We start from the raw sequence: 24598 nt of genomic DNA on the forward strand, positions 1-24598 counted from the left end.
GAAGACATTTCGATAATCGGTTGAGCAATTTTAGGTACTGTTATGTCTACTAAAAGCACCAGACAAGTAGGAAATCCGCAGTTTTGTATTCTACTAGCTACGAAAAATATGTGAAAGTAGACGTTCATTTTACTGTCGGTAATTAAAAAAGTACACCCTAGTAATGTATCCCTACAATATCCTGCAACATGTTGATCCCTCCTAAACGTGGAGAGCAGAGACATGTTTTCGAGTCTACCTGTACAGTCCGACACGTGATTTAAATATTCCCTCGAGTTCCACTGGTATGCGTTGGCGCGCTAACATATATTTAAATTACTTTTTTCTTTGTAAATGATCAACTCGGAAATTTTAAATTTTCTGAGAAAAACATTTTACGAATGGTCGCTGAAACCAGATAAGGTTTATTTGTTGTTTGTCACATTACCTAGTAATCAAGTAGAACTACGAAAGAAAACCTAATTGAGCCTCCCACTTCCGAAAGTTGTTTCTCAAACAATTCGGTCCACTTTTAAGCATTTTAAACCTTCAGCGCCGCGGCAATTTATCCGAACGCAGAAAAACAAAAAAAAAAAAAAATCAGCCTTCCTTAGAAAACAAAACACATCTTTTTCAACAAATGTCATTTTCGCATCTGCAATCTTGCACAAAATTTCTGTAAAAATGAAGAGAAAAAATTTCAGTGTGGCGGTGGCCAACGTCGTAATGGAAACAGTCTCCGAGCTACAAAAGAACAAGCAAAGCGCTGCCATGAAAGACATTAGGGAACACATCTACGAAAAGTACGGACACCGAGCCGAAAAATTCCTGAAGCTGGTTCCACGATACGTGAACAAGGGCGTGAACCTGGGGATCATCGCCAAATACGGCGATCACTATCGGACTAAGATGTACGTGGCCAAGCGACGAAAGGGCGGCAGCAAAGGAAAGAAGCGCCGAAGGAGACGACGACATTAAAATGACACTGTAGTGTAGTGCCCCCATGTGCCTTTTTTTATTTTGAATAAATAAATTATCTGCTCGAGAATGCAGTTTTGCAAAAAGAATGATCGAAAACAATAAAAGGTGCCGAATTTAGCCGAATTTCCATGAAATCGATTCGTTTTTTATGCAAATTGTGTAAGGCGTTGAACTCCGGACCGGTCCATCCCGTTAATGTGTGTTGCCCGGTTTGCAGCGTCCCACACTCGGATAAAAACGTACTTCGCTCGGATTCTTACCCTAATCTACATCGAGGCTGCAGAGATACTGTTCTCTGATAGCTGATTGATAATGGCACTCATTTATTAGCACCTCAACCTAATAAACCCGCTGACCCACTGACTTCCGTCTAAAAATACACGTTTTGCATAATGGTCTCGATTTCTTGTCAGCTCGTTTGATACCGGCGATACCTTCAACCTTCAGCGGATTAGCACTTACGAACCTTCTGACGATTACACGCTCTTTGGCAAAAAATCAACATTTGAAGGTTCCGACGGTTTTAGTGCTAATTACCTTCCGGTTTTCGCAACTACTGCGAACATCACTAAATTTTCTGGTGCACTGAGTCCTTAACGGCCTGTGAAACGATGGATAGGAAATTAATTGCCTTGGCACGTGGACAACGGACATGCCATCATTTGCCATTCTAATTTCCACGTTAGGGACGTTTCCAAAACGTGGCAAAATTTTCTGCATGAAGATTTCAACAGTCTTCATGTTTTGGGGTCCTCTGAGCGCGTTTATGCTACTTTTGGGATAAAACAAACATAAAAACAATGTTTATTTCTGGAAACGAAAGAATATTGTCTAAACAACTTTTTTTTTAATATTAAAAAACTATAATATGTAGTTCTACTTAATTCCATGAACTGATAGTTATAGCAGCTTCTTTTTTTTTGTATTACTGAATCAAGAAAATATCGCCCAAAGAAGAGCGCTACCAACAAATAATTTAAATACTCCATTCTAAATTTAAAAGTACGTAAAGTACAATACTAATAAGAGAAAAAATGAAGCAATCAATCGCAGAAATTAATACGCGACATTAAATTATAACACTCCGGGGAAATCCCTCGGACGAGTAAACCCCTCTCGACCCAAAATCATGAGAAACCACGTAATGGCAAGTTTTTGTATTTTTTGTGCGAGACGAGCAAATAGTTGCACTTTACAGCTTTTCTGGTTTAAATTTAATCATGAATAACGGCATCTCGTATGCGCTCGACGCAAGAAAAGTAAATACGAATGTTTTACATTAACCTGTAAATTATGAGTGCGATGCAGCGCCTCAAATAAATCGTATTGAAACAAGAAATTCAGGTCAGACAACAAATTTCTCCAAATATGTGCGTTGTCACAAACAAATCAGAACGAGATATGTGCTGCCAATAGCCTAATGAACTTGAACTAATAATGAGCTTATACATATAAGTATATCCTATAAACCCACGCAGAACTCTTTTATAGGTGTAAACTTGTATCCTACATAAATTTTTTCGAAATTACGAGTCACTCCTGCACCCCGAAGCCATCGCACCAGGGCGAGCTTTGTTTTTGTTGTAGAAAATTTGCATAAAATATAAACAATGACGATTTAGGAATTTTGTTTGTTGTTTGGCTCTTCGGATAGTGACTTCGCGTTAAGAATTTTATTTCTATGAAATGACTTAAGATGTAGTAAATATTTACCATCGATTTCTGTTTTGCGTCAAGTCTTTTTCCGTCGTAAAGTGCGTCACTTGTAAAAGAATGATAATTACTCAGAAAGGTAAAAAATCACCAGAAAGTGACTAATTTTACGAAGTCCAAAAGCCATAAGTTTTAAACGCAAGATAATGAAGACGTTCGTCGTTATCGCCTGCGGTGAAAAAGAATATCCTCAAAACGCAGCAACAACCGGTGCAGTTTTACGTTTCTGTAAATTAGCAGAGTCGAACTGCGTCATATTCTATGTCGGGTCATCGGAACACTTTTTGCGTAAATGTTCACAAACATCGCTGTCACCGTAAGGCGGTATCGATCAAATCTCAGCTCACCGCTCTTAAAGCGATCTGAAGTTGCTATTATCGTATTATTATTATAAGCGGAGGAAGTGATAAACACAATACAAAGCAAAAAACATAAGCAAAATGATTTTTAATGGATGGATGGAATGATGCACCTCGATTGTCATTCATCCTGTATTATATGGATTACTGTGAAGGTCACCACAGAAAACCCGTGGAAAGCTTCTTTCCTGCTCTTCCCAGCACATCCTGTAGTGTACCGTATTTTGCACACTAATACACTTTTACAACTTCAAAGTTAAGAATAGCAACACTCTGGTCCGTAAAAACATAAATTATGAACCGCACCGCTCCACCCTATGCAAGGAATTTAAATTAGGTATTTGAAGCACGCTGGATCTGTCAAGGGTTGACGAGGGTCTTTATCGCAGCTATCATTACTTAAATGATACCAATCTGGTCGTAAAGTTTCATTGGTCTACAACAATTGCATACCCAGATTACTTTTCGAAATTTTACTAGTGAACTGATTACAAAAGTCGTCAATTTATCTTTCTCTCTACTATTTGTATGTTTGTACTTTGTTTCTGGCTATCAGAGGTAACCAACGTTCGTTCGTTCCAAGCTTTTATGTAACGAAGTAAACGGCGTAGTTTTACAGTCATTTTGTGGCTAAAACCACAAATTCCAATTTGTAGAAGCAAACAATTTTATTGATTTGCATTACTTGAGTCATAAGAGCATAAATGTTTTGTTTTTTTCAAGCGCACATAATACATAATTTAGTCTAACAACATGATGTTTTCTAATTGATAAATAATAAATCCTGCTGCGTCAACTTATTCGACAGGCGCCACTACATGGTAGTATTAGATTACTACACGGAGTGTGAGGTAAAGTACTATTTTCAGATCTTACTGGTTACTTTTTACAACACGTTTATTACATCATTGTTGTTATTGTTGCCGCTATTAAAGTAAAATAATAAGATGATTCTTAAGTTTTATGCCAAAGTTGGGTCTTTTAGGATAGTCCTCGGCCGACTGGAATTATTTCTAGAAAATCATCAATATATGACCACACAGTAGCAGTTAATTCTCGTTTCTTCTCAATGCTTACTTAGTCGAATAATAAAAATAACAAGAATTGAGAATTAAAATACTCATTACGCCTTTCTGTCATCGATATTTTCAAACCTATTCGCTAGCAACCAGAGTTCGTTGAATCATGAAATCTGCACAGTAAGAATAAAAACGTCATTTTGGGTTGGTCCATTACTCACGAACACCCACAATAGAGTACCTGTTGTCCATCGGCATTGTATTCAAAAAAGCCTGCCTTGTTAAACCCTCGCCCGTTCATCAGGAGTCAATTCCCCGAATTTCTTTACATGATATGAATATTTTTTATTGTTGAAGTGAATTATGGAGGCATACGCATACCCGCCCACATGCAAAACTAATCTTCCTCGCAAAACGTGAATTATGAACACACGTTTGTTTTCTTGTACCCCTATGAACCCGTTAATGAGATTTATTTAGTTCATTTAGTGCCGATTACGATTGCGAAAATATTTTGAAACAGCAACACGCTTACGAAATGCCAACTGAGGTTATCCTGGTGGAAAGGACTGCGTTTTTAAAAAAAAGGACAGCAAATTTTTTATCTGAAACCATTAGAACATTTGATAAAAAAAATGGAAGGACTTCTGGTTTCCAAATACTTACTTAAAAAAAAGGAAGAGGTAATAAACAAGGTAATATACAAGAAAAATATTTCAGCAGAAAAGCGAAAACGCAGCTTTTTGGCAATTGCGCTTTTAAGAGTTAAAGTATCGCGAGATGTGCGTGTGACGTCACAGAGATGTACGACCGATTCGGAATATGCGAGACAGCAGCCGATGTTTCAAAGATCGCAGGAATTTTATAAATATTGTTATTATTGCATCTTCGAAATATATGCACATATAATTTCCTTGAAACCTATCTCCGTCCTAGAAACAAAGATTTCCATGCGACGTCGCTTTTACGTCGGCAGCCAGCATTGCTACATAGAGGGTTATCTTGACTCCGTAGTTGAAAATTTCTGCGAATTCCATGTACCCGCCGCCGATCGAGGGCACTAGCGGTAATGAAGCCATCGCTCGTCAACCTCTCCCATTTCGTTTAAAATTTTTGCTCAAACAAACATACAAGTGATAATCAGCTCGACGGAATTTGACCCATCGGTCCGAGGGGATTCGCCGATCGGCTCTGCCCCACGAATTTCGGCATGCGGTCGCTCCATTTCCCCGTGAGGCGTTCGTCGTTAACTGCCACAATCGAACCAACGCACCAAATGTAAAATGCATAAAACAATCCAAATCGTGGTGAAAATGTTACAGTAGTGGGGGTCGTGATCTCAGGTTATATAGCGGCAACATTCGGTGGTAAAGCGCTTCTCCGACATCGCTTTGACTTTCTACAACACAAAATTCCGACGCTGGCACGCGCTATTCTGTTCCCCGACATGACCCTATAGCACGTGAATTATTTAACGCGTGTGACTTGTGGCAATCGCAAAAAGATACTCTCCAGTGCAGTGCTTGACTTCGCCCGACATGACTTCCAGTGTCAAACAGACCGTTATCAAGTAGGTGCCCGCTTTTTCACACTTATTTTTATCAGCACTGAGGTGATTGGGTTAAATCCACACGTTACCTAAGAACGAACACTTACAGCAACTGAGGAAATCGCTTTTTCGCTCGGTTCCACTGACCGAATTTTGCAATTTTTGCTTACGAAACGGCCGTTCTCACCTTGACCCTTATCCCTTTAAAAAAACACGATTTATCGACCAACACAACGGACGCACTTAAAAGTTTCCAATTTTTTTTCCTCACCTTGGCGCTTCTTTTATTTTGCAATTAATTACCGACGTTCACAACAATATATTACCGCACAGCAATTTGGCTGGAAAGTGCAAAGCCGCAAGCCGTTTCTTGTGTGGTAATGCGACGCGAATCAGAATTTCCTCTCCCTAGCAAAACCGAAAAGACGGATTTCGAATTCGAAAGTTGCGCACTTGAACATGAACTTTTTCGACGATTTTTCTTTACGTCAAAAACAAATACAAAATGTACACAGAACCTTCACATTCCCCCGTTCATTCTAATTTTCAGCTAACATTGTTCTAATGAATTCATTATAACAAGCCAATTAGCGCTTTGGGCCTAAGTGCGTGGACCAACATCGCGAAACGTGACAAAAAACATCTTAAATCAATAAAATCGCGCTAAGTTTCGCCAAAACAATGCGTCGATTAAGCGCTCTTAATATGAATGTTTTTTTTCTGCAACAAATTTGCACATTTTAATATAAGACGGAAAAATCCGTGTGGCTACAACAGAGTCATGGACTTTTCCAACCCTCAAAGCAGAGCTCGAAACAAGTTCCACAAGAGATTCGTTTGCGTCAGAATATCCGAACGGTGGATCCTGTGCTTGCCCAAGCAATAAATAAAAAGATATTCGACGCGTATTTCCCAGATTTTCGGTGGTGCATCCTCCTTATACCAAGGCCAATGTCTTAATTAAACGAGTGTTAACTTAAAAAAAAAAAAACTAAAAAGTTATGCCAACTAATCCGCAAAGAAAAAGCATTGTCGCAATTATCAGTCGAAACAATTTAAGTTATTTGTAACAAGTTAAGGAACTGTCAAGATAAATAAGTAATTTGAATAAATTTGCATATATCGCGAACGGTGCAAACGTACCGATTCGATAATGATACCAAAATACAACAGTTAGGTATTCCTTTTTTGTCATCGATTAGTCGGTGTTTTGACCTTATTACAACCCGTGCTGGAAAAGAATTAGTTCTTTCACTCCAGAAAAACAAGTTCGACTCTCTTGTTTTAGTTGAATGGTTGATCAACACGACTCCGACACATTATAAATGCAAAAGTCAAGTCACTTATTTAACGAAAAATTATCACTTTTCATAGTGTGTATTCTGAATCGTTAGCATTGGGTTTTAAATTAGTAAGCTTGGGGTAACATTCCATGATGCATTTATTAGATCCCAGAAAAGCTAAATTAATTGCCTATAAACGACTGCACGTTTAGCGAAAATAATGAAATGTGAGCTGATATTCGCAAGGAAATATTTCGTTTTTACGGTATTTGCACTGATAAGTGTATGATTCATTTATATTAGAGAATTAAGGCACAATTATCAGGAACCCCATTTGATACCACACGTGCTTATTAAAAAAGTCGACATTCGATAAGCAGATATTACTTTTCAGTCACTCGTAGGTAAAGTCGTAAATTTTACTCGCAAAAGCTCCTAAAATGTTAAAGAAATAATAAAACGTTAAGCACCAGTTTCGAATCCGTGTCCGAATTTATGGCCGTGTTCGATCTACAGGTGGTCGTATGCCAACACAATTTACTGCACGCCAAAATCTGTCGCAGAGATTTTGGAATTAAAAATGTCAACTGACGAACTGATCAGTTGTTTTATTTGATTTGACGTGAAATGTACGCAATTAAAATTTGTTTGTTTTTTAACCTTTACAATGTGTCCTCATTTTTGACGCCCTGTAGATCAGATGTCCCAGTTTGGTAGTTCCGGTCTAATAATTAGGTAACTTTAGAAACTGAAGGTTTCAAATTTGCACTTGTCATTTAACACGCTGATAATGTACATATTGTTTCGCCGGAAGTGACATCTATTTCTACTAACGCAGAGAAAGGTACATTTTATCGGATGATTAGAATGTTTTTTCAAATAAAGTCATCAAAACAAGCAATTAACAATAGCATTGTTTCAGCATTTCAATTAATATACTTACATAATGACAATAGTGGAACAAAAAGTACAAAATAAAATTTTATTCATGTAATTATGTGTTTCCACTTCGAGGATAATAAATATACGCTTCTCAACAACATATACTTAGTCATTAAATAATTTTAATTGTGCTATACACTGCGGTCGTAAAATGGGAAATCAAATTTTGCATGCTGATAGGCAATAAAAACACAATTAAGACGTAAATGAGTTTTTACATACTTTTATTTAATTCCATCGTCAGCAATAACTTACAAAAGTAAAACAAAAACGGCTGTTGCTGTGCACTGCGTACACCACCAAACGGACGTCGTCAAAACCAAGCAATAGCTATTACAGGATTACGAAACATTAAACTTTATTCACGCAACTCCTCTACGAGGTTAATGACGTCATCTCAAAAAGCAGTAAATACAATATTAATATACCCTGAAGTATACTAGTCTTTTAGTACTTTTATTTTTTGGAGTAACAATTCAAAATATTTAAAAAATTGATGTACCAAAGAATTTATTAGAGCGATTCTTCTGGGAACAGTGTTATCATTATAATTAATTCTCGTTTTATAAAATTAATATATTTATTCTCAGGAAAAAAATTATCTCAACACTTCAGTTGTAGTTCAGATATTCGTCTACAGGCAAGATAACCAAAGTCTAATTATATTGAAAAACATTAAAAATAACCTGAAAAGCGTATCTTATGTATTTTTGTGTATATTATTAGATATTTATTATAGAGATCTTTACTTCTCCAAACTTTAATATGTAATGCGAGGTCTAGTTATAAAAAAATCAACTACGCTTAATATTATATTAATAAACTATGTACTTTTTTCATGATAAATGTTAATCACCCAATGTAATTATCCATCACCTAAGAAAATATCATGTTGAAAAAATATGTGGGTTACCTGATTATTAGGCATATGTTAGTAAGAATAGCGTTTTCTCTATTCAGTACTGTGAACAATAACTTTAAACTCATCCAAATACAGATTAAATGAAACATAACAGTCATAGATCCGCGTCAAGATAAAAAACTAAATTGAAACTCGAGTAAAATAATAGACTGACATGTTGAATACATTTTGCGACAAAAACAAATTATCCACTATGAAATTCCGCACATTTAAAAGGAGCTATTTGGCTTCTACCTACATGACTGTTAAAATTAACGCTGCATGAAAAACACGTTCACTTTAATTCGTCGAGTCCTATTTTGACATACTTAGTTCCTTTCTTTAAAGTATCCAACGAGCTAATGACATTCTTCCCACACCAATACTACACTTTCGCAAAGTTTTTATTATCGCGAAATTATAGGAAGATAACGGCGCCAGAACTAGGAAAACATTTTAGCGAACAGAGACTAATTGTATGTTAATTATAATGAAAGTTTTTATCTTCGAATCAATTCAAAGTGGTTTATTTGTACTAAGAGAGGTCAAACTATGAACTGAAATTTTCGTGAAACGTACTAAAAGTCGACAAATTAATGATTAAATATTTGATCACACGTGACTTCATAACGTGACGTACGATGATTATTTAGGCATTCGCTATTCCACCAAGGAGCACTTGCGTTTTCTGAGTGCACTATTTCCAGCAAAGTGGTTTAAGTGGTACGAATGTTCCCCCAACATATTCAGTTGACATGTCAAATGATACAGCCTGGGAATTATCATTTCCACAAATGTACACAAGCGACGATAAATCTGATGATTTTGAACGTCAGAGGACGTTAGCATAAAAAAAAAATAAAGTAAAAATTTATGTAACACTTAGCATTCGCACTAACCCGATCAACGTCAGTTAGGTGTGCCTTACATATAACCACCAGACAACCACAATTGCCGGTTTTTCCGCCAAAAATCAGCATCCACAAAAAGTTCACCCGAAAACACATCTTAAATTTCAAAGTAATCCGATTTCGTGGTTTCGAAGATTGTCAGTCTCATAAAAATCACCCATACACGGAAACGGAAAAGCCGCATGTTCGTATTCTACGAGTTGTTTAAAAAACACGAAAAAATCGCCTTTAATTATTATCGATCGTCGTTTTGTTTTTTTCATCCTGTATAATTAAAAAAAGTTGATGTTTATACAAAAACGAATGCCATCCAAGCCTAACCAGCTCCAGCAATCAAGATTTAACGCAACAGAGAACCCAGACAGCACAAGCCCAATTTTTTGGCGCTGGTCTAATCTCTCGTCATCTGACCCGCTTCAAGGTAAAACCACCAGATTACCCTATTTAGTTATGTATGTTTGTGCGAAAAAAATTCGCATTCCGGTTGGATTCGCTCGAATCCCAGTATGTTACTTTACGGATAAAGAATTTGCGATTCAGCGTCGGAGCACCGGTAAAGTAGCACCGCGTGTAATATGGAAATTGTTAAGAAAGGAATGTAAATCTAGAAAACTTCCCCTTATCCGAAAAGAGTTTTATTTCCAAGCTACGCGCGCTCGGAATTAGCATCCAGTGACCCGCTGCAGACCTTCAGATAACATTTGAATTTAATAATAGATAAGAACATCTATTTTGCTCATGCAATTTGTGAATTAACAGGAAATGTCAAACAAAAGCGCTATTTTTTAAAAAATCGCACGCAATTTGCTAAATTTAGAAATTTAGAAAGGAGGCCATATTTTCGTTTTCCGCCGGATGTCTTCTGCTTCCGTTCCTTGAGAACGATGGAAATCCGCTTTCGACTTGATTGCTCGCATGCAGAGCTGAAATCAATCGATAACATAAAGAAATCCCAAGCCGTAGATAATTATCAATGAGGCGATTGTGTGTGCTTTATACAAACAAAGCGGTCACGACGAAAAAGTTATAGCAATCTTTGGAAAAACCTAAGCACCGGCACGATTTACATAACCTTTAACACTGAATCATCTATGAGCAGCCTAGAAGACTGGTGCGGAACTGAGCAGAATACATTTACCATTTAATTGAGAAATTTGTTAAACAAAATGTTACCATGAACTGACATTCTTCTACTCGAGAAGTTCTAACCACACGACAAACACGGGAATTCTCTTTCCATTCCTTCTTAGACTACCAAATAGGTCCTCAAATCGTAAAGAACACGTTACATATGCAGATACTACGAATTAAAAAAAAATGGACAAACCCTTGAAAAGATGCATTGGTCCGCGATTTTAAAATATCTAGTCATAATATGCAATCCCTAGAAACTTAGTTACCTAGGTTTTGCCAGGTGGACTTCCACATATTATGCCACTTGTAGTACGTAGATTAGACCTCACAAAAATACATTATACAGATTGTCTATAAATCATTCGTACATCCAGCACTCATTCGAAAATTTTTATTTTTACAAGGAAAATTGAAATAAGGCACAAAAATATTGAAAGTGGCCCCCATCTTGCAATAAATGGAACCTGACCCTTTTACAGAGGTATTGCGATGTACCATTTACTATTTGTTCGCTTGTTGATTGTAAATCGCAGTAACCACGTGCCTAAACCAAGACTCTGATGGGCTGTGCCAGTTGCGCGCTTTTTTTGGAATGGCCAGTCCGAAACCGGCAATCCCTCACGTGGTCGCCAAACACGAATCCGAACCAAGTTCGAGAACCACCCCTTCACATTTCATTAATATTCCACTTCACAATAACCGGCGTTCTTCTCTTTACGGTCAATTTAACTGAATTAAACCGAGTTTATTACCGCTGCTGGCAAATTCCGGGAGAGAAGGTGTTCACAATTACAATTAATTGACTAGAGTTACAATGATATGGCAGCCATGACGAGCTTTAGTGCGCCCCTCGAAGAGCAATTTACCCGACAAGCGGCTTTCGCAAATAATACATTAGCGCTTGATTTGCATTTCAGGTACGCGATCTCCGTGAAATCTGATACGTCACAAACGTCATTGTTTTCCCCAGGTGAGAGCTGACTTGTAAAATTTAAAATAAATTAATTAAAAAAAGACATCGAACTGGTGGAGTTCGATACGACGGGTTTTTTGATGTAGATTGAAACCTCTTTAAATTCATCTAATCTCGGATCTTTCATTAGTTACTTTTCCCATTATGATAATGGAGTTTTATCGCCGTGTTATCACATATAGTGGTTTTATATATTAATTTGATCGATTTTACTTGTGAACGATTGGTGAGAGGTCTTTCTTGTTTTTTCGCGAACGGTTTGAAATAATGTTGTGTATGAATGAGAATGTTTTGTACAACGAGCTCACTTATTCGGAAGAGCAAATTAAAAAGGGACGCAGGTGGAAGGGGTGGAAGTAAGTGACTGTCGTAGTATACAATAAGTGTTCTGTTGTGAAAAAATCGGACAATATTTTACGATATCTGAAGATGAGTAGAACTGTCAAGGGTTAAGGACTAGTTGATACGCACGTAGTGTACAACGCGCTCGCGAGCTTCGCTCGCTTGTGACCCTTCTTTCGCTCGTACTTGAGGTAGCCAAAATATTTAAACATATTTGCTTCGTCATACGTTGTTTTTCGTCAAATATTTTTCTTTCCGTAAATTTTGATCTTGCAATCCGGCAATTTTAATGCAAACCAGAGTTTATGTAATGTTCTCATGATTTTAGATACTTAAATCAGCCTTCGATTATACGATTTAAAAACTGGCACATTTTTCGCTTATTATTTGAATAAATTACAAAATATCGCTTCGCAACAATACTTTTTCTATGTGAACATGCTGACCTCATTCGAATGCATACACGTCTCGAGTAAATAACAACAAAATAATAAGTAATAAGATGAAGCGAACTTACGATTAAAATATCTATGAATATTTAATTATGCACCTTGCAGTTTTGCATATAATTGCAATTAGCCACGATTTCCTATATTGAACAACAAAGCTCTTTCGTACTGTCCAGCATTTCGTATTTTTTATGTTTTTTTTTAATTCAACCGAAAAATCTAATCAGTGCATTCAAGAAACCGACAATGGGTAAGTCGTCTGTCTTCGTTAAACGAAAGAAACGTTTACGTAACGATTTTTGTTTTGCTAAATAGAATTATGCGCAATTCTGCTTACAACATAAATAAATGATTATTATTTTTAAAGTTGTATAGGTATGTGTGAAGAAATAAAGAATGCCGGTTCTAATGGAAAAATTAAATTCGCTAAATGATCATAAATTGTCGGTCGTTTAGTTAGACAAAAGATGCTGTAAGTGAACGTTCACCTTACACCCAGCAACAAAAACGACAAATATTGCATTAAAAACACATTAGAACAGAAATAGATGTAATAATACACAATTACGCTTATTACTGTTTGTAGCCATTTCCTGCATTTAGCTAACAACAAACAATTCCCTAATTTCGCATTATTTTCAGAAATCCAACATGGTGGAAGCGGCGGACGAGTATGGAGCGGTGCTTGACGCTAATTACGGCGATCAGCATCCTCATTGGAATCTCATTGATCGTAGCTCTTGCCACAGTATTATACAACAGAAATCAGGAAGTCAACAGTTAGTATGCGCTACAAAACAAACATTTTATTCTTCGCACAATACTAGGTCATTCTTCTCCGCAACCACAACATATAAAACTTTCCTTCGTGTGCAACATACATAACTCCACTTCCCACCTACTTGTAATAACAACAATTATTTGTAAATGACTCGCACGTAAAACATCTCATTACTTAAACATATTCTTTCCCTTCGAACGAGTTTGATCCGATCGGATCGGATTTAGAAAGTCGGTCACTGACTCGAACTCTTTTTATTATTTAAAACGAACAGAAGCGGTGGCGCTAAGGATCATTGATTTTTACGATGCACAGCTCTGAACATTCGAAAGTGAAGCGAAAAACCGGGGGTTCCCGCTTACAAAACACACGATTTTGGAAGTACACACGTTACATCCTGACACTCACGAATGCTTCGAAGACACCGTTCCATCCATAGCCCAAAAATGCGCTACGTCTACCATAACTACCAACGAACTCGTGAACTTGCCGCGGGCCGTAATTAATACATCACTCGTCACATTAACACGCACATCTTCGTTTCCTTATCACCCTGTATATTAGTGCAATAAACCCATTTGGAACAAAACGAACATGAAGACTTGTTTTCAGGCACCCCCTTCACAGCGCAGGCCCTCCATAGCTCCAACAACCCCGTGCTCATCAACTCCTACCCTGTTGACTCCAAGCAGGAGGTATGTTTGTCCCCTGGATGTATTCACACCGCATCGACGGTGCTCAAGTACATGGACACGACGGTCGACCCGTGCGACGACTTTTATCAATTCACTTGTGGCAACTTCCTCAAGACGACTAACATCCCGGACGACAAGTCCTCGGTTACCTCCTTCAGCATCATCAGCGACACTCTCCAAGAGCAGCTCCGGACCATGATCGAAGAACCAGTCCAACCGACGGAGCCTAAACCGTTCCAGTTGACGAAGAAATTATACAGAGCTTGCATGAACAAAACTCTGATTGAGAAAGACGGTCTGAAGACGATCAGATCGATTTTGAGAGAGTTGGGCGGTTGGCCGGTTTTGGAAGGCGGCGACTGGAACGCTGGGGAGTTCGATTGGAGACGGTCCGTGTACAAATTCAGGAAAGTCGGTTACAGTGTTGATTATTTCATTGATTTTTCTGTTGGTATCGACTTGAAGAACTCGACGAGACGAATCATAGACGTAGGTACGATGTAGAGATGGGGAGACGTTGTTAAATTTTATTTTGCAGTTAGATCAAGCTTCTTTGGGCTTGCGGCGAGAGTTCTTGACCAAGGGACTGTCAGATAAATTGGTCAATGCATACTACGAGTACATGGTGGATGTGGCGGTACTATTCGGGGCCGATAAGGAAAGAGCCGCTGAGGAACTCAAGGAGTCACTTTTGTTTGAAATCAAGCTAGCCAATGTAAGTTTTCGCATGAGTGTTAAGCGTTTCTGGACGTGGTGGTGTCGCTTTCTTAGATTTCCTTGCCGAGCGAAAAACGACGTAACGCCACAGCACTGTACAACCCCATGAACGTAGATGAACTCCAACGCAAATTTCCGAGTATTCCGTGGATAGAGTACATGAACACGTTACTAGCCCCAGACACTAAGATCAACCACGATGAGGTCGTCGTGGTCAGCGTACCTCAGTACCTCCACGACTTTGAGGCTTTGATCAGTAGAACACCTAAAAGGTAAGACACACATTCGTTAAAGCTTTGGATATTTTTACACCTTCCAAGATATCTACAAGTTTACGTTTGTTATTTCTCTTAACTATAATTTTAAACAGTGGTCAATTGTGTGATTATTTTCAAAAACTTGTTGGGCAACACTAATTTTACAACTTGTCAAGCTCTCGATAAACCGTGTGCTCTCTGACCTTACGATAATTGACCCTCTTGTTTGGTCAACATATTTTTGATTAAAATCTTTACAATTAAATTAACACATTCCGACTTTTCTGTTTTTGTTTGGGTCTACTTTATTGTTACGCTGACGGTCGTCTCAAGACTGTAACCACCCACATTTTTGTAAACTTTCTGGTCATATTCTCAATGATCCTCTCGAATCGATTCCTAAAAATGTCACATATTGAAAAATCATCCCTTAAAATGAACGAGTAACAACCTTGTCGGCTTCTATCTAAAACATTTAACATTTCAGAGTACAGGCAAATTACATCATGTGGAGAGCCGCAGCTTCCTCAGTCTCCTACCTGAACGAAGACCTCCGGAAGCGTCAGCTCGAGTACACTACCGTCGTCACCGGTCGTACCGAACGCGAAGCCCGATGGAAAGAATGTATCGACATCTCCGCCGGAAGGTAAGTCAAACGTCTTCAAAGGACACACGTTCACGCCGATTTTAGTTTATCTATAGCCGCCGGTGCTCTCTACGTCCGCAAGTACTTCAACGAGGAAGCGCGGCAAAACGCTTTGGAGATGGTTGCCGATATCCGAACAGAGTTCCAAGACATCCTCAAACAAGTAGATTGGATGGACGACGACACCAAGAAGAACGCTTTGGACAAAGCCAAGTCCATGTCCACGCACATCGCGTACCCTGATGAACTCATGGACGATAAGAAACTTGAAGAGTTCTATGGTGACGTAAGTGTCCCGATTGCGTGTCGACTTCGATAACTGTAATTTGTAGCTCGAACTGGACGAAAACTACTACCTGAGATCGATCCTGAATCTGACATTGTTCGGAACGAGGTTCTCTTTCAAACGGTTGAGACAACCCGTAAATAAAACTGACTGGATCACCCATGGAAGACCTGCGGTGGTTAACGCGTTCTACTCGGCTTTGGAAAATAGCATTCGTTAGTACTTTCGGGCTTGGAGTTGGCACAAATTGATGATTTTTTTCCAGAGTTCCCGGCCGGTATTCTGCAAGGAGTTTTCTTCGACGCAAACCGTCCCCGCTACATGAACTACGGCGCTATCGGTTTCGTCATCGGCCACGAAATCACGCACGGTTTCGACGATCAAGGAAGACAGTTCGATAAGAACGGTAACCTGGTGGAATGGTGGGCACCGGAAACGAAAAAAGCTTACTTAGAAAAGGCTCAGTGTATTATCGACCAGTACGGTAACTACACGGTCCCCGAATTGGGCATCAACGTAAGTACAAAGGGGCTTAGCTTAACCCAAAGGCACTCCCTGTACATAGACGTAGTAGTGTAGCATGAAGTTAGTTAAAACTTGAATTGTAGTGGGTATTAGCAGCGTGTTTATGTATCTGTATCTGTCTACAGTCGGTTCCCGTATCGGAATCGTTCGCTGAAATCGTCTTTAGTCGCGTATGTGGTACCCAGTATGATTCTGTGCACGTGTATGTCGAGGCCTAATCCACTAACACCGCTTTTGCATTGACGATTTCAGTTGAATGGCATTAACACGCAGGGAGAGAACATTGCAGACAATGGTGGTATTAAGGAGGCATATTTAGCTTATAGTAAGTGGGTGCAGCGAAACGGTGAAGAAGCACGATTGCCCGGTGTTAAGTTCACGGGGCGGCAGTTGTTTTGGGTGTCTGCTGCTAGCATTTGGTGCTCAAAGACACGTGAAGAAGAGTTGGAGCAGTTGGTCATTACCGACGAACATGCTCCCGACAAGTACAGAGTGCTAGTACCACTGACTAACATGGAGTACTTCGCGAAAGATTTTAACTGCCCGATAGGGTCCAAAATGAATCCAAAGCGCAAATGCCAAGTGTGGTAGCTTTAATTTATTGTTGTTTTTTTTCTGACTGATTTCACACTTAATGTAAGAAACTTGTAAGATCGCGAAGTGGATGAGATCTAGATTTTGGACTTGCGGCACTAACACTTTAATTTTTAACACACTTTGAGAATGGGTGCATTTTAAGCATGCGTGACATGACGGAAAAGGTCTGTTTTAAAACGGGTCGAGAGTTAAGTCGAAACTGCACAAATTATTTGTGATTACTCGTAGTATTTAATTCGGACGAATTTTATTAGTTGTACATAGATCAATTGTGATTGTTTAAATAAATTTTATATTTGGTACCTAATGGAGACATTTTTGAGTTAAGTTATTACAGTAGAATTAATATCCTCGTCCTGCTACATCAGTATGTTAAGTAGTTTTACCGCTTCACCTAATTATACCTATTAGTTATTGTAGACTGTAAGTAGTGCAATGTAGGCCTAGTATTTAACGTTTACTCTTTATCTACTCTCAAAATAAACTGGAATTCTAGCTCAACGGCATTAACACTCAAGGAGAAAATATCGCCGATAACGGTGGCGTCAAAGAAGCCTATTTGGCTTACAATAAGTGGACCGCACGACACGGTGTCGAGAAAGTACTACCAGGGTTAAAGTACACACCAAACCAATTGTTCTGGATATCAGCAGCAAACAGCTGGTGTGCCAAATACAGACCCGAATCGCTAAAATTGAGAGTACTGACTGGCTACCATTCACCGGGGTATTTCAGAGTTATCGGTCCTTTCAGCAACTTGGACTACTTTGCCAAAGATTTTAACTGTCCTGTAGGTTCTAGAATGAATCCGAAAAAGAAATGTAAAGTATGGTAACAGTTTTGTGATATTTTCGTTGATTTGATTTGTGAAAGTGGACCATAAAATTTCGTCTGTCGGACAGTTGTTTGCAAATATAGACTCGTCCATATTTATAGATTTTAAACTGAGAACAGTTATGTGCCACTACTGTGGGTAGTTCTTGGGTATTTGTATTTGTAAGATTATTTAATTTTAACTTCAGCATACACGTTAATTTTTATGTACGATGTGACTAGTTCCTTCCTCGAATAAAAAAGGTGAAGAATTTTTAAGCTTGTCTTTCATTCTTTACATCCCTGTCTACTATTTACCTATTGCGTCTGAAAATGAAAACTTACCATTGACGACTTGGTTGGAAACTGTTCATCATTTTTGTTTCAAATTGACGCACACACAGCTTTTATCTAGTTTTCTTTTAATTTTCGAAGATTCAACTCACACCGAACACAAATGCAACACTACCTTACACACAGGTTATTTTAAAAGCGCGCAAATGAAGCAGGTCCACCAATCCGGTTACTAATTTATGAAAAACCCTATGTGAAACAAAATGCTCCTGTTTTGGTAAAATTCGATTGCAGAGAAAAACTAAAAAATATACTCAAAAAAATAAAGACCATATAAAAAGTACATAAATTATGAAATGGTAATTTCAACATCATAATTAAAAAAAATATATTATCATTTTCGCTTCTGGTGAATTAACTCCGTTGATGTGGATGCACTGTCTGAAAAAATTACTAGAATTATTTTTGTCTTTCTATTTCCAATTTTCCGAGCCTAAAGTCGTAGATATATCAACCTGTAATCGACAAAATGGATTTGCTAGGTTCTATAATGAATTCGATGGAGAAACCCCCCAGCTTGAGCGAGAAAGAGCGGCTGTTAATCAAAAGTAAGCCCCATAACCTATTTAACCTCTTCACATCGTTCAATTTCAGAAAGAAAAGAAGAAATAGAAAAACGACAAGCCGAAGAAAAAGAACGTCTGAAACGATTTAAAGAACGCGTTGAGTCCAAATTGGAATCGTATTTTAAAATTGCCACAAACACGATGTTGAAGTTTGAACCAATGGATCAAATTTATCGAAGCATCATGTACTTATGTGAAGTTTTTATGTTCATTTTGTAACAGGAGTGTGTTCACAGACACGAAGCTGCGGAATCTACCGGTTTACTATCGTACGCCTTTGGTACTGATGGTGTCGACAGGTACATTAGAGTGTACCGTAAAGAAAACGCTCCCTGTGAGGATGAACTGGCCGCCAGAAGGCGAGGAGAACCGTGGAACGAGGACATTAAACGACACTTGATAGAAAAGAGAAAACTGGAAGCTTTAGAAGAAGCAGAAGCGGCAAAAAGAAAGCCAGAGAAATTCGTCCCCAATTCAAACTACAGAGATAAGTATGTGCATCTTATTGGACAAGAAGCGGCACTAGAAGCTGCCAAGAAAACTGAAACTAACAAAACTTATGGTTTTGGTAAGTAGTGCACTGTGGTTATTTCTTTATTATAGTTTTGTCATTTAGTGCCTAGCGAGAATAAGAAGGACGTTAGGTCTATTGAACAAACCATGGCAGACATTAGAGACAAAAAACGGCTTAAAACCACCCATGAAACGACATCTAATGATAATTAGATTTTTATTTTAATATTATACACTTAGCATTATTTATTGTAACCATTACACAATCACAAAAATTCTGATGAATACTTTGTTTTTGTACTCCTACTTGTGGGGGAAACACCCTTGATGAGCGCCGAATATTCCTTTTTAAGTTTATGAAGTGACTCACATTCAAAGCCTATTGTCTCTTTGTATTTTTTCTGACACAAATCTTGGAGTATGACCAGTAGAAAGTCGGCATTTTTAGTGATGAATTTTCTTTGCTACAAGTTTTTATTTAATCAGACATAGGTAGGGTGGTTGAGGGAATACCTCTACTTGTTTTTCGTTTCGCAAGGAAGACTCGACGTGACGTACTTGCGCCTCAAAAACATCATACAGAACCTCATTTATTGTGTGAAGGAGTTCTGTAGTTTCCAATTGTAGACAGTCATTAAGTAGAGTCAGATATAGCTTGGCGAAAACGAGCGTGCTGTTGGTGAGCTGGATCCAAATATCTCCTGTCAAGGAAGTATTTTACTGTAACGTCTCTCGGTCACCAGTTTATTACATTAGAAGTACATACCTGTGACGTAGTCATCCAGCTTCAAACCCATTTCTGAGTACTGAAGAAGGAACCTAGCTAAACCAGTCTTAGAACGCAGATTCATAGGAATCCATTTATCTTCCAGGGCCCGCAATTTAGCTACTTCTATAGATTTATCGCGTGTATCTTTAAGTGCCTGCATCAAAGGAGTGCGCAGTGCACCATCCAATTGGTAACAAAGATCAACACCAAAAGAACATAACTAAAATCAATTTTAATTACCGACTTGACCTCAAACAACACAGAGTTGTACCCTTTCACATTGTGATCGAACAAGAACTACACATTCCGTCAATGTAGAGAGAGAAGTTTGCGGCATAAACACTTGTTTAATAAAGTGACTTGTAAACAGCGACAATTCATTACTAGCCCACACAACATAGGCTAAAACACATTTTAGTTAAATTGAATGTTGTTATTATAATAACCTCACCTGATGAACAGCTAGACGAGCTCGGAAACGCTCGCAGGAACTCCTCGGTCATGTGACACATATTCGTGAAAACAACACTCGACAAATGACGCACGTACATCGCAGTGGAGCATTCCCTCTTCACTCTTTTACACTGCGTCTTCAGAATACTACTACATAATTTTAAGAACAAATCACAAGACTGGGTTGACCTTCCAAGTTGGTTGAGAAGTCTCACGGCGCGTCTTGCAGCCCTTAAACCTACAAAGATGTGGTAGCTGTATTATGACAGCAGTATTTTTTACTTAAGTCATGTCTAAAAATATTTTATTTGCTTATACAAACCTCCTTGCTGAGATTTGTCAGGGTTGACTTCAAGTTCTTTCATCAGAACTTCTGTCAAATTGTTGTGCCTCAATTCAACTTTCCTTTGGATGTCGATAATAACGTGATCTGGCTGACCGTTGGTGTTCACGAATTGAGTGATGTAATCTTTGGATTTTTGGAGAAAGATCAGAGCTTCTTCAAAATGTCTTTGCGCCACACATACGTCTAGTTCTTCAGGAATTTCTATAAACCATTCAGGGTGGATGGTGCCAACGTCTTCTTCCATGTCTTCAAATGCTGTAAGGTGATGTCATTGAGAGTGTTATGAAAAAATGGAACTTACGATTGAAACTAGGTGATTCGATGGAGGCAGATCTGGATGGCGATTTTTCGACAATGGATTCGCGTTTTTGTTGCTCTTGCGTTAGGCGGGCTTTCTTTGCTTGATCAAATTTGTCCAACCATTCTTTCTGCAAGAGATCGTGCCTAATTTGTTATAATTCAACATAATTTATAACAGTTCGCAATAATTTGAAGGTTTTTTTTGTTATTTGAAGTTTCGGTGTACTAAACTTGCCGATTTTTAACTAAATGAACAATTTTTCAGTTTTTATAAAACTGAATCTTGTATTTGAAGAAAACTAGTTTATCACTAAACGTAATATTTACCTTGCTTGAGCTCGCGGTACATTGAAAGACTCTAGTATCTGGAAAAATAAGCAACTTGAACTGGTGTTTGTTATTTCCAATATCTCTAACATTCACTACAGCCAAACTTCCCAGTTCGTACATAACTTCAAAGACATATTTCATTAAACCCCTATTATTGGTGTTCCTATACGTAGTCATAAAACCATCTGTGAATAAATACGCGTGAACTGTCTTTATAGTATTATTATCCACAGGATCCACTTCCAACAGGTCACCTTCATGAAGGTAAGTTCGACCCGGCACTTCCAGCAACTCCTGAAACAATCACATTCAATTTGAGAAAACGTGAGTTCCATAAATACCTTGCAGCCTTCGACTTTCTCCAAAATTGACGCTAATTTTTGTCTGTTTTCGTCACCACGTTCAGACGCATCATTCTTATTCTCAGCCCCTGTAATCATGGGCGTTTCATCGCCTAAAATTGAAGTTGTTGATAAAGCAGCTAACAACGCCTTTTGTTCAGACAGTAAGTGGGACAGTTGGTACATTTCACTCTCCAAGTCTAAAAATCAAAAATGGGCAAACACATTTTAACAGTTAAAAAAGTTACGTGATATTTCCTTGGCGGTATCAATAAATTGCATGTAATTGTGGTAAACATTCCTTTTTAAGTTGTTGTTCGTCTCTTCATATAATGCTTGGATCTTTTTTCTGAGCCTTCGCAGTTCAGGGCCACCTACTAAGCTCTGGGATAAGTCACGAACATCTAAAATAACATATTAACGAAAACTGTTACGTCGAAAATTTATAGTACATTTTTCAGGCACAAAGTCTTTTGAACTGAGCAAGTTTAAAGTAGGCTCCTTTGAAGGCTCCATTACTTTTTATTTTAGTATTTAAAAAAAAAAGGGGTGTTGTGTTTTGATGACATAACCTATCCACCAAATGTCACTTTGACACTTTGATGTTTCACGCTTGTCATTAAAGGGTCACGTGGGTGAAACGTGTCCATATCATTGGTGCTGCAAAAGTGCGACTTAACTTTTCCAAGGTTGGCACTGCTAACCCATTGCCATTGTCAAAGAAATGTCAAAAAAATCGCCATAAATATCAAACGAAAAACATTAAAAAATGGCAGCGGAAATAAAACCAGCGACACAAGCAAACGACAAATTTTGTACAACGAAAAAACCGGCGCTCCTCGCAAAATTAGAAGGTTGTAGCGACGAAATTAACGCTGCTGTTCTAATCCCAGGGGAAGATGGGGTTATAAGTGTGTCAGACGACAAGTAAGTGATTTTTCGCAATAAATGTTTGCGTACTAACGAAATTCGTCGTATAGAACTGTCCGAGTATGGTTAAAACGAGATTCGGGTCAGTACTGGCCCAGCATTTGTCAATACATGCCAAGCGGAGCAACTTCGATATTCTACACAGTGGAAACGCGCCAGCTTTTCATAGGACAGGAAAACGGAACCGTATCGGAGTTCTCACTGGCGTCAGACTTCAACCGAATGATGCCTGTCAGGGAGTATTTAGCACATCAGGCTAGAGTCACAGAAATCATTTTTGCTATAAATTGTGAATGGGTTTTGAGCGTCAGCAGAGACAAGGTCTTTTCCTACAATTGCACACAAACTGGCCGAAACATCGGGATCTACACGGCTGAAGCTTGGTGCACTTCCTTGCAGTATCCTTTTATGTATCTACTAATAGTTTCACATGTGTATGGTTCCCCTTAACGCAAGTAGATTTGATGCACAAACCAAACATGCTTTCGTAGGAGATTACTCAGGGCAGATCACGATGTTGAAGTTGGATAATTCAGGACCAAGCGTCATCACAACCTTAAAAGGCCACTCGGGCTCTGTGCGTTCACTCGCCTGGGATGCCGAAAGACAAATGCTTTTTAGCGGCTCCTACGACCAAACTGTGATTGTTTGGGATATAGGAGGCCAGCAAGGCAACGCGTACGAGCTTCAAGGGCATCACAACAAAGTACAGCCTCTCGAGTGTTTTTTGTCCATCTATTTGTAACTGTCGTAGGTCTCATCTCTGTGCTATTTAAACAGCACAAAACAACTCGTCAGCGCCGGCGAAGACGGCGTCCTAGTTTTTTGGGACATGAACCAATCACGACAAGAAACACCAGAATGGATTGAGTCAGATTTGTGTCAGTTGTGCGGAAGGCCCTTCTTCTGGAATTTGCGTGCTATGATGGATCAAAGACAGTTAGGTCTGCGCCAGCATCATTGTAGACACTGTGGGAAAGCCGTCTGTGAGAAATGCTCCACAGGCAGGCTTACAATACCGGTGATGGGTTTCGAGTTTGCGGTGCGAGTCTGTGATCCTTGTCATGTACAATTGAGAGACAAAGAGTGAGTTTTGACGATGTTTTATATGATTTTTGCATAACGGTGTTGCAGGAGACCGTCGTTAGCCACATTCCATGACGCTAAACATAGTGTCACAGCCATGGGAATTGATGAAACTCGCAAAAAACTGGTGACGGTAGGTCAGGACCGGTTAATTAAGATTTGGGATATTTCTGCTCTGCTTTGAATCTGACTGCTGATCTAACTACTACAGGAATGTGATTCAACACTTTATTAATGTGCTATGATTTACTATTATGTAAAATTTAAGATTATTAATTCATGTTATATTTATAACTGTATAAGTTCTATTGAAAACAATAAATATATTATAATCTGTTTGAGTTCGAAAGGGTCATTTTATAAGCCGTTAGTCGTAGACTACGACTGTTTGAGAATCAAGTGCATGGGTAAATGGAAATGCTGAAGTACCATCATCACATTACCACTTGGTCTCCACCCACATGGATAAAATGCCCATTAGGTGTTCGCTATGTTGACTTCTAGACATCTACTGACTTTACAATATAAATTCTGATTGGTCACGACGTGTAACTATGCCAATTTCGACCAATCACATGACAGAATCAACAGTCGAATCAAATTTATTTGGTTGGTAATTTACATCATTGGTATATCAAGAAAAAAATAGGTAGTGAGCTTATTATCACAGAAAATCTGGACGATATTCTGCGATTCGTGTATTTTTTCCTCTCAAATACCAGTCAGATTGATAGGTCCATTCAATTCCATTTTTCAAT

General features: G+C 38.5%; 5 protein-coding genes across 7 annotated transcripts in view; 3 read left to right on the forward strand and 2 right to left on the reverse strand.

Annotated features, from left to right (window-relative positions):
- LOC135144024 (solute carrier family 7 member 14) overlaps positions 1 to 18286 on the reverse strand; it is a 69345-nt gene extending 51059 nt beyond the window's left edge. The window contains exon 1 of the mRNA XM_064075957.1: positions 18198 to 18286. The gene's annotated coding sequence lies outside the window, so the exon portion shown is untranslated. The remainder of the gene's footprint in view (positions 1 to 18197) is intronic.
- Positions 5311 to 18131, forward strand: LOC135143988 (neprilysin-2). Of its 2 annotated transcripts, none has more exons than XM_064075902.1 (10): positions 5311 to 5621; positions 13178 to 13314; positions 13929 to 14500; positions 14550 to 14726; positions 14783 to 15000; positions 15473 to 15631; positions 15677 to 15917; positions 15964 to 16132; positions 16183 to 16433; positions 16695 to 17346. In XM_064075902.1, exons 1-10 carry the CDS (start codon positions 5590 to 5592, stop codon positions 17031 to 17033), a joined length of 2295 nt encoding a protein of 764 aa, XP_063931972.1. In that variant the 5' UTR covers positions 5311 to 5589; the 3' UTR covers positions 17034 to 17346. The 2 variants fall into 2 exon arrangements, with proteins under 2 accessions (XP_063931972.1, XP_063931971.1); XM_064075901.1 differs by lacking the exon at positions 16695 to 17346 and adding an exon at positions 17536 to 18131 and having other exon boundaries at positions 5318 to 5621.
- A 293-nt stretch (positions 18287 to 18579) lies between the features above and the next one.
- On the forward strand, positions 18580 to 19570 carry LOC135143981 (sperm-associated antigen 7). Its single transcript, XM_064075888.1, has 4 exons — positions 18580 to 18754; positions 18801 to 18957; positions 19009 to 19340; positions 19389 to 19570. The coding sequence occupies exons 1-4, from the start codon at positions 18676 to 18678 to the stop codon at positions 19496 to 19498; spliced, it is 678 nt and encodes a 225-aa protein (XP_063931958.1). The 5' UTR covers positions 18580 to 18675; the 3' UTR covers positions 19499 to 19570.
- On the reverse strand, positions 19486 to 22427 carry Exo84 (Exocyst 84). 2 transcript variants are annotated; one of them, XM_064075886.1, is made up of 11 exons: positions 22277 to 22427; positions 22073 to 22228; positions 21825 to 22024; positions 21481 to 21777; positions 21155 to 21281; positions 20830 to 21108; positions 20506 to 20745; positions 20326 to 20456; positions 20052 to 20274; positions 19805 to 19986; positions 19486 to 19749 (listed from the first exon to the last, which is right to left on the reverse strand). In XM_064075886.1, exons 1-11 carry the CDS (start codon positions 22338 to 22340, stop codon positions 19552 to 19554), a joined length of 2097 nt encoding a protein of 698 aa, XP_063931956.1. In that variant the 5' UTR covers positions 22341 to 22427; the 3' UTR covers positions 19486 to 19551. The 2 variants fall into 2 exon arrangements, with proteins under 2 accessions (XP_063931956.1, XP_063931954.1); XM_064075884.1 differs by having other exon boundaries at positions 19799 to 19986.
- Positions 22428 to 22512: 85 nt separating this feature from the next.
- Positions 22513 to 24181, forward strand: LOC135143980 (WD repeat and FYVE domain-containing protein 2). The gene is made up of 5 exons (XM_064075887.1): positions 22513 to 22751; positions 22805 to 23152; positions 23214 to 23460; positions 23509 to 23840; positions 23889 to 24181. Exons 1-5 carry the CDS (start codon positions 22594 to 22596, stop codon positions 24022 to 24024), a joined length of 1221 nt encoding a protein of 406 aa, XP_063931957.1. The 5' UTR covers positions 22513 to 22593; the 3' UTR covers positions 24025 to 24181.
- The last annotated feature ends 417 nt before the right edge of the window (positions 24182 to 24598 follow it).

Source organism: Zophobas morio, unplaced genomic scaffold (assembly GCF_036711695.1).
Source record: "Zophobas morio isolate AGI-343-1 ecotype UQ-CSIRO unplaced genomic scaffold, CSIRO_AGI_Zmor_V1 ptg000081l, whole genome shotgun sequence".
NCBI classification, from domain to species: Eukaryota; Metazoa; Arthropoda; class Insecta; order Coleoptera; family Tenebrionidae; genus Zophobas; species Zophobas morio.